At 36.5% G+C, this 9,095-nt stretch overlaps 2 protein-coding genes across 4 annotated transcripts in view; both read left to right on the forward strand.

Annotated features, from left to right (window-relative positions):
• LOC111480462 (AP-4 complex subunit epsilon-like) overlaps positions 1-2,946 on the forward strand; it is a 7,728-nt gene extending 4,782 nt beyond the window's left edge. Inside the window, exons 9-11 of the mRNA XM_023125514.1 lie at positions 298-375; positions 687-830; positions 1,376-2,946. Of these exons, the coding sequence (XP_022981282.1) occupies positions 298-375; positions 687-830; positions 1,376-2,482 (1,329 nt within the window). The 3' untranslated portion in view covers positions 2,483-2,946. The remainder of the gene's footprint in view (positions 1-297; positions 376-686; positions 831-1,375) is intronic.
• A 1,276-nt stretch (positions 2,947-4,222) lies between these two features.
• On the forward strand, positions 4,223-9,074 carry LOC111480843 (ABC transporter E family member 2-like). Of its 3 annotated transcripts, XR_002717933.1 has the most exons (14): positions 4,223-4,435; positions 4,543-4,651; positions 5,441-5,526; positions 5,620-5,717; positions 5,795-5,912; positions 5,989-6,078; positions 6,881-7,185; positions 7,283-7,478; positions 7,559-7,744; positions 7,850-8,119; positions 8,232-8,477; positions 8,586-8,717; positions 8,804-8,891; positions 8,958-9,074. XR_002717933.1 is itself a non-coding variant. In XM_023126041.1 (13 exons), exons 2-12 carry the CDS (start codon positions 4,549-4,551, stop codon positions 8,703-8,705), a joined length of 1,818 nt encoding a protein of 605 aa, XP_022981809.1. In that variant the 5' UTR covers positions 4,223-4,435; positions 4,533-4,548; the 3' UTR covers positions 8,706-8,717; positions 8,804-8,979. The 3 variants fall into 3 exon arrangements, 2 of the variants coding, with proteins under 2 accessions (XP_022981809.1, XP_022981808.1); XM_023126041.1 differs by having other exon boundaries at positions 4,533-4,651; positions 8,804-8,979; XM_023126040.1 differs by having other exon boundaries at positions 8,804-8,979.
• The last annotated feature ends 21 nt before the right edge of the window (positions 9,075-9,095 follow it).

Below are 9,095 nucleotides of genomic sequence, written 5' to 3' on the forward strand. Positions count from 1 at the left end.
TTTTTTTTTTTTTTTTTTTCTTTTTTGGTTATTAACCTGTTATTAGCTAACTGCCTTGCTGAGGCCAAAACGTTCCTAAAATGCCAATAAGTTGTGCTATTGATACGAAAGATGTTGAGATTGTGACACATGTTGCTTTTCTTTGGGGGGTAAGCAGTTATTGTCTTGTTTCCAACTGCCCAACCCATTGTTTTCCTATTGTCTAATTTCTAGAACATAGAGCTTTGCCAAAAAATTTAGGAGTCAATAGCAACGTATGTTCTTGACTCTCAAGTAATGATGTGGTTCTCTTTGAAGGCTTATGCGGTGACAGCTCTCATGAAAGTATATGCATTTGAGAAGATGTCCGGGAGAAGAGTGGATGTGCTACCTGAGGTAAATTTAAGACGTTTATGCTTGCTGTTCTTTATTTTGTTCTGTTATGAATGATCTCACTGAAAGAATTAAAAATTCAGCTGGTTGTTGAATTCAATGCGTGGAACTTGGAAGGAAAAAAATTGCTTATTGTTCAATGACTTTGTTGCTTTCCCCTTCCATGTCTCGGTTTCATTTTTCATTTTGATTTAAATCTTGATATCGAGCATCTGATGCTTGTCACGAGTATTTCCCCTTGTTATTTTTTACAAATTATAAATAGTAAAAATATCTATTTATTATGAAATGGTCTACTTCTTCCCTGGTTGCAGTGTCAATCTTTGATTGAAGAATTATCAGCATCCCACTCAACAGATCTGCAGCAACGTGCGTATGAATTGCTGGCCACCTTATGCTTAGATGCTCAAGCTGTTGAGAATATAATGCCAGCTGATGCAAGCTGTGAAGATATTGAGGTCACATTTCTCACTGCAAGACTATTTATTTCCTTTTCCTTACTGGTCATAAAGGAAAGACCAGTCGATGTCTTCTTATGAGAACGTTAAACTGGTTTCGAGTTTGTCTATATGGTTTATTGCTTCTCCTCTATTTTCTAAGTGAACTTCTTAGGTCAACTTCTCTTCTTAATATACATATGCTATTCTTTTCTGATTTCCGTTTTGAAGTTCATAATCTCAAGAAAAGTTTGGTATGTTTGGTATGCACTTTTAAATGTTTAGGGAGGGCTATAATTGTTCTTTTAAAAAAATGAGACTGTTTTGGTTAGAACTTGAAAGAGCTGTATTAGTCTTTTTGCACTTCTTAAAATTTTTAATAATCAAAATTAACGAATTACAATCACTCAAAAGTGCTTTTAATCGAAGCATTTAATTAGTTTCCTTCAAAGAAGTGTCAGTTTAATGTACTTTTGAAACAGGCATCCCAAACTCATTTTTAATCACAAAATTTATTGAATTTGATATTATGCTGTAGTAGTAATATACTTCAATTCTCCTTGCAGATTGATAAAGATCTATCGTTCCTCAACAATTATGTGCAACAGTCACTAGAAAATGGTGCACAGCCTTACATTCGTGAGAGTCAGCGATCTAGGATGGATGACATCAGTGCCATCAAAAGTCTTGACCAGCGTGAAGTTGTGTCGCACAGCCTTCGGTTTGAGGCCTATGATCTCCCAAGGCCTCCAGTGCCATCAAGCGTCCCTCCTATTTCGCCTGCAGTCTCAGCTGAATTGGTTCCTGTACCAGAGCCATATCATCCTAGGGAGACGTACCAGTCTACATCAGATCCTTCTGTATCAGATGATGGTTTGACTCGAGTCAAGCTACGACTTGATGGTGTTCAGAAGAAGTGGGGCAGGCCGACGTACTCCTCTTCTGGTTCCTCTGTGTCTACTTCCACTCCTCAAAAAGCAGTAAATGGTGTTTCACAAGTAGATAGTACTAGTTCTGTAAGCTCAAAACCCACGACTTATAACTCGAGAACTTCAGAACCTGAGATTTCTCAAGAGAAACAAAAGCTTGCGGCCTCCTTATTTGGAGGTTCATCCAAAACCGAAAAAAGGGCACCTTCTGCTGCCCATAAAGTTACCAAGGCACACCATGGTGCTGATAAGCTTCATGCAGCCAAGAAAGCAGTCACATCTACGGAAGTTGCTGTGCCTAAGGCAAGCCACCAACCACCTCCTCCCGACCTCCTCGACTTAGGTGAACCGGTTGTCACCAGTAGTACACCATTTGTTGATCCATTTAAGCAGTTGGAAGGGCTTCTTGATGAAAGCCAGGTTTCTTTGACCGTGAATTCTAAACCTGTTGAACCTAATAAATCTCCAGATCTTATGGCATTATATTCTGGGACAGCCATGAGTGGACAAGGAAGCAATTTCTTGGATCTTCTATCCTCCAACAAGGATGATTTGAATCTTTCTTCTGGATTGTCAAAAGTGGCCGCAAAGACGGGTCAGGGAGAAACTATTGTTTCGAATCTGACACAATTTAGCAAGGGACCAGATGCAAAGGCATCTTTGGAAAAGGATGCAGTTGTTAGGCAGATGGGTGTGACCCCTACCAGTCCGAATCCGAACTTGTTTAAAGACTTGCTTGGCTAAGAAATTTCCGGGAATGCCCGAGCGAGACTTGTTTATGATTTGTGCGCATTATCATCTTCTAGCAGATTGGCTTTGTGATGGGAAATTACAGTTATGAAAGACAATTGAAAAACTGCACACGCACCCGGAACGAACTGCATAAAAACCTCGAAGGCTGTTAAAAATCAAGTGCAGGTATGTATTTATTTTCCGATCAGTTTACTTTTTGTAATATTAGAGACAATGTCGAGTTTTTGTACAAGTAGACTTGGGATTTCAGACGAAACTCGTTTACGACGAGTGAGAAAAGTGGCAAAATTTTCCAGCACGCTTCGGGTTTTGGAAAACTGAGGAGGCAACCAGAAAATATTGTGATGTTTGTTTTGTCTCTTATTTTCTTTGACCCCCAGGAAGAATTGAGAGGCCATTTTGTTACATATTTGATTACAATGCTGAATAAGGGAAGGTTCTTTCTTCGTCTTTTACTTTTTATTCTTTTTCTCTTGTAAGAGAAGTATATTGGACAGGTCTCTTTGCCACCTGTTGCTCGTTGGGCGAATGAATTGCATTAGTGCGATTTGGCTTCCGACCTTCTGGTCGTGGATATAAACCTTCACCCTTCATGATATGCTTAGATTAGTGAACCATGAGAACCTCCTTGCTTATCCTCTCTTTTTTCTCACTTTTTTTCCCCGAGTTCAACACAACAGGTAGTAACCTTTTGGTCTAGGATATAAACCGTAACAAGTCGAGTCAGCTTAGGTCGGTGAGAACTCTTTTCCCGTCAATAGTTGCTCCAAACTTCACCTTTTGCCATGCTGTTTATTACTTGCACATTCACTGGTTTCTATTATTTATCTATATCTAATGTAATTTGCACAAAATTGCTAAAGTTGAAGTTAGGTATGGTAAGTTTCTATAAGTATGAAGGCTATGGTCCAAACTTATGGACGACTAAAGTCTAGTGATCGTCTAACTGAGATACTAATGGTGGCTCGTTTGATAACGCTCTTTAGGTTCTCGTTTTCTATTTCTATTTCTTGTTTTTCATTTTCTTTAAGAAAAAAACAAGTTTGATAAACGAACTTATTTCTAAATTTATACTATCCTTAATGTCTCGTTACCAACACATAAAATCATATGTAGCAATAGCATCGTTTTAAAGTAAATTAGTTAAATCGTGAGATTTTACGAATAACACTTGGATGATATATTTTATTTATTTATTTATTTTGCTTTGGGTTTATTAAATTAATTAATTATTAAATAAACGTTATTATTTTGATATATTTTTCAAATATGATCTAATCGTTTTATCTTTTTCAAATATGTGCATATATACATACATATATATATTGTATACTTCATAAATAAATAGTTATAAAATTGTTGCCATTTTGGGATGAAATACTGTTTTAAATCTTCTTTTTGAAATTGTATTTCTTATTTAATGTTATTTTAAATATGATTTTCCTTATTAATTTACTTAATAAAATTATTGATATTATAAAGTTTTTTTTTTAAACATTTTGTTATATATTTCTACAACTTTTATTATTATTATTATTATTATTTTTGTTAACAAAAAAAAAAAAGAAAAGAAAATATGATATATAAATTATGCAAATATATTTAAAGAAAAAAGACAGTAAATATTTTATGAGTTGACCAACTAATGTATAATTTAGGTTATAACAGACTAACTTTTACAGCTCGGGCGAGATTTTGATAAGGCTGATTATTTGGTAACTCATTTGGGGAGAAAAAAGAAAAGAAAAAAAAAAAAAAAAAACCCTCCGAAAATTACCGCCGTTCGGGTTGCATCTGAAAAAACCCTAGAAGCTTACTTGGAGACGTGCGTGTGCCATACGCTTTGCTCGTATCTCCTCTTCGCTTCTCAGCGCACGTTGTTCTTTGATTCCACCTTCTTTTCCTATCTGATTATCTTCCGCTACCTTCAGTTTTTCATTCTTGGTGAGTTTTCTTTATTTCGTTTTTATGTTTTCTCCATCTAGGATTTTTGGACGATTTGATTTTGATTTGGTTTGTATGTATCTAATTGTTTCTGTAGTTCGGCGCAGTGACTGATGGCGGATCGATTAACGCGTATAGCTATTGTGAGTTCGGATAGGTGCAAGCCGAAAAAGTGCCGTCAGGAATGCAAGAAGAGCTGTCCCGTAGTTAAGACAGGTATTTTATGCTCGTTTTCGTATTAGTATTTTTTAATTGAGAATCAAGTTGTTATGGTTTTGTAGATTTTGATGTTCTTGGTCTGATCTACTGTCCGATAATGTATGGGAGATTAAGGTTGCCACTGGATAGTTACTAATTTTTCTGTTCTAGTAGGGTTGTATAGTCATGTATTAATGTCTGTCTTTGGGCCAGAGAGTTCTAATTCAACTAGTTTGTTCCCTGGAGTAATTCGATGATACAACTTTATTCGGATACCTATTTTTTTCCTTACCGGAAAACGTAGAATTACCTTTCAAGACAGTCGCCAAAGCACCCAGCGACTTGGACTTGAACTGGTTCTTCATTCTGATCGTAGTTAAAGTGTTCGATTGCGGAAACTTTTATAAAACAGTCGTCTGTCGTTGTGCGTATTTCGTATATTCGTTTGCATCATTAATAATTTTCAATTAGCCTAAAAAGGGTATCTACTTTTATGAGTAGTTAATAGAGTGGTGGTTTTTTTGATTTTCTTTTCATTGCTTACCTTTTTTTTCTGGGCGGATTATTCCGTTTCTGGGGTTGATTTCATTGGTCTTCTCGTAGTGTTCAATTTTTCAATCTCTTAAGCATGTATTATGTACGTTTCACCATTTGAATGCTGACTTGATACGAATTATGAACAACTCCTTTGTATTATTGTTACTATAATTATTATAATATATTTTTTTGTGATCATTGATTCATGCAAAAAATTTCTTGTTTTGGGTCTATTTGTTTGCTACCTCATTAATTTTAATCTCTTTGCAGGTAAACTGTGTATTGAGGTCACCCCAGCCTCTAAGATCGCTTTCATCTCAGAAGAACTATGTATTGGATGCGGTATATGTGTTAAGGTTTGTGCAAGTTATGGTTTGTGTGTGTGTGTGTGTGAATCATTGTGATATATTTCTTGTGAGATATAGAGTAACTATAATACATTGATACAGAAATGCCCATTTGAAGCAATTCAAATCATCAATCTGCCGAAGGATTTGGATAAAGATACAACGCATAGATATGGTGTCAACACCTTCAAATTGCACAGGTTATTTCTTTGCCAAGCTTGTAAAATTATAAATTAGTTTCATGTGGTTCCGAAATTGGAGGACAATGTGGTTGCAGGTTGCCAGTTCCTCGGCCTGGGCAAGTTCTTGGTTTAGTTGGAACCAATGGTATTGGGAAGTCCACTGCACTGAAAGTTTTGGCTGGAAAACTGAAACCAAATCTTGGTCGTTTCAATGTAACGTTCTCCATTGCCTTCTCTGATTCGCTTTGTTGTGAAATATAGCTCACACCCTTTACATGCATATTTTCAGAACCCCCCAGATTGGCAGGAGATATTGACCTACTTTCGCGGATCTGAGTTGCAGAATTATTTTACGCGTATCCTTGAAGATAATCTAAAGGTAATACTAAGATGCTTTCCTTCACATCTTGTCCATGTTTTCAAAAAATAATGTATCTAGTGAATGGATATTGGTACAAAATACCATGTAGGAATATTTTTGTTCATTCCTACTTTTCTTGATGCCCTTATGAAATTTGAATCTATTATCTTCGTTCTTAACTGATTAGTATCCTAAAAAATTCACCATATTTCAGCAGGGATTAAATAGCAAATCTGAAGAAACTTTATGAAAACTTTAGATTACAGTTCTGATTGTTTTTGGAAATTTATGGGGAAGTGCATTAGCATTTTGACCTTTAATCACTGGGAGGGGAATGGTAAGATATAAAACTGATGGTACCTTTGCTACGATAAACGCCATGTTAACTGCTTAGCTTGCAGACAAAGGAGACTGCGGTGCTTTCATTCTCCAGAACTGCATCAATTAGTTTTGTAATCTCTATTGGGTTTCCTGTTGGAGAATAGTATTATGGTTTATTTCTATTATTGAACATAGATAAGGAAGAGACATGCTTGGAGTTCTACTTAATGCATCTTTTAAACGAACAATTTTATAATGTCATTGTGCCAACTCCCACTTTCTGAAAAAAAATTAAGATTACTTTAGTGATTATGTTTCTTTCCATTATTGAAGATTTCATGATGTTCTTTATGGCATCTCTTTTAGACCCTGATTACCTTTGACACCTTATAATTCCTGCATTGATTGCGTACAAATAACTGAATGTTTTCAAGGATGGATGTAGTAACATGCTTCATCAAAGTTTACTTTGTTGATCCATTCTTTACTTTTACGTCAGGCAATCATAAAGCCCCAATATGTTGATCACATTCCAAAAGCAGTTCAAGGGAACGTTGGCCAGGTGCTAGAGCAAAAAGACGAGAGGAATGTGAAGGAAGAACTCTGTCGTGATCTAGAACTTAATCAAGTTATAGATCGCAATGTTGGTGATCTGTCTGGTGGAGAACTTCAAAGATTTGCCATTGCTGTTGTTGCCATACAGAATGCAGAGATCTATATGTTTGATGAACCATCAAGTTACCTTGATGTGAAACAGAGACTTAAAGCTGCTCAAGTTATTCGATCTTTGCTTCGGCCCAACAGGTAATTTTTGTGTATTTTATTATATTCCTTGCCATTTTATGTATGCATACTTATTTTTCTTACGTTAGTTTGATGTTGTTCATGCATCCTTTTTCAGCTATGTAATTGTTGTCGAGCACGATCTTAGTGTCTTGGATTACTTGTCTGACTTCATTTGCTGTCTTTATGGGAAACCGGGTGCATATGGAGTTGTGACCCTTCCCTTCTCGGTTCGAGAAGGAATCAACATCTTCTTGGCTGGTTTTGTTCCCACAGAAAATCTACGATTTAGAGATGAATCTCTTACCTTCAAGGTGGTGATTATGCTGACTTTCAAGTCCAGATTGCAACATTGATGTGATTACAATTTGTCCTTACTTTTTTTCTCTTCTAGGTTGCTGAGACTCCTCAGGAAAGTGCTGAGGAAATTGAAACATATGCACGATATAAGTACCCCACCATGACTAAAACTCAGGGAAATTTTAGGCTCCGTGTGGTTGAAGGTGAATTTACTGATTCTCAGATTATTGTGATGCTCGGTGAGAATGGAACAGGAAAGACAACATTTATTCGTATGCTGGTATATTTGGTCTTTCCATTATTTTCTTTTTTAGTAAATAATAATTCTCCAAGGAGTACATATCTGCTTCCTAAGCATTAATCGCACCATTGACTACATTTGCAGGCTGGTTTGTTGAAACCTGATTCTGTTGAAGGTTCTGACATTGAAATTCCCGAGTTTAACGTTTCCTACAAACCCCAGAAGATCAGTCCTAAGTTTAAATTTTCAGTCAGGCACTTACTACATCAGAAAATAAGGGACTCCTATATGCATCCGCAATTTGTTTCAGATGTAATGAAGCCATTGCTTATCGAACAATTGATGGATCAGGAAGTTATGAATCTTTCTGGAGGAGAGTTGCAGAGAGTTGCCTTGTGCCTTTGCCTTGGAAAGGTACATTTACCTTGTGACTTCAGTCTTCCTTTCAAGATACAATCTTTTGCATTTAATATTTAATAATTACAGGGAAATGATTAACATATTTGCTTTATTCGAATGCTTGCAGCCTGCGGATATTTATCTGATAGATGAACCTAGTGCTTACCTTGATTCTGAGCAGCGTATTGTTGCTTCAAAAGTCATTAAGAGGTTTATCCTCCATGCAAAAAAGACTGCCTTTGTGGTCGAACACGATTTTATTATGGCCACTTATCTAGCAGATCGAGTTATTGTATACGAGGGTCAGCCATCAATCGATTGTACTGCTAACGGACCTCAGTCGTTGTTGACTGGAATGAATCTCTTCTTATCTGTATGACATGCTATCTACCCTTGATTCACATTCTTTCTTTTTTATTATTATCATACCATATCCTAAGAAGCATTACCATGGTTGTTGACAAACTGTGATCAATTGCAGCATCTCGATATTACGTTTAGAAGAGATCCAACAAATTACAGGCCAAGAATTAACAAGGTGGACTCGACAAAGGATCGGGAACAAAAGTCCGCTGGCTCATACTATTATTTAGATGATTAAGAATTCTGCAGGGTACTTATTCATTCCTCCACAATTTCTCTCAAATTACCCTCCTACATTTTCCTTATAAAAGGTACTTTTCTCTTGTTTGCTTGCAGATGCTGTATTTTTTTTTTTCTTTCAACTTAATGAGGACACCATTGCTGACTCCAAATCGTTGAATCTCCATATCTTTATAAGAAAGAGGTGAAAACGAGGAGGATGTTTTCAATTTGTGGAACCTGTGTTTGTGCTTATTTCGTAATGAAGCAGGGCATGCACCTTCCTCTGATTCTCTGGATGTGTAGTATCATTCTCTCATGGTCTGCGCCTTGCAAGTTCAACAGTTTTGTCAGCCATCACAAGGCAAGTCTGAATGTTCGTTCACTTCCCCCCCCCCCCCCCCCCCCC

Source organism: Cucurbita maxima, unplaced genomic scaffold (assembly GCF_002738345.1).
Source record: "Cucurbita maxima cultivar Rimu unplaced genomic scaffold, Cmax_1.0 Cma_Scf00006, whole genome shotgun sequence".
In the NCBI taxonomy this organism is placed as follows: Eukaryota; Viridiplantae; Streptophyta; class Magnoliopsida; order Cucurbitales; family Cucurbitaceae; genus Cucurbita; species Cucurbita maxima.

Excerpts from the sequence above, each read along its gene's own strand:
- LOC111480843 (XM_023126041.1), top strand. The coding sequence starts at position 4,549 with ATGGCGGATCGATTAACGCGTATAGCTATTGTGAGTTCGGATAGGTGC. Across the intron at positions 5,718-5,794 it reads AACACCTTCAAATTGCACAG|GTTGCCAGTTCCTCGGCCTG; the intron begins GTTATTTCTTTG and ends ATGTGGTTGCAG. Across the intron at positions 8,478-8,585 it reads GAATGAATCTCTTCTTATCT|CATCTCGATATTACGTTTAG; the intron begins GTATGACATGCT and ends GATCAATTGCAG.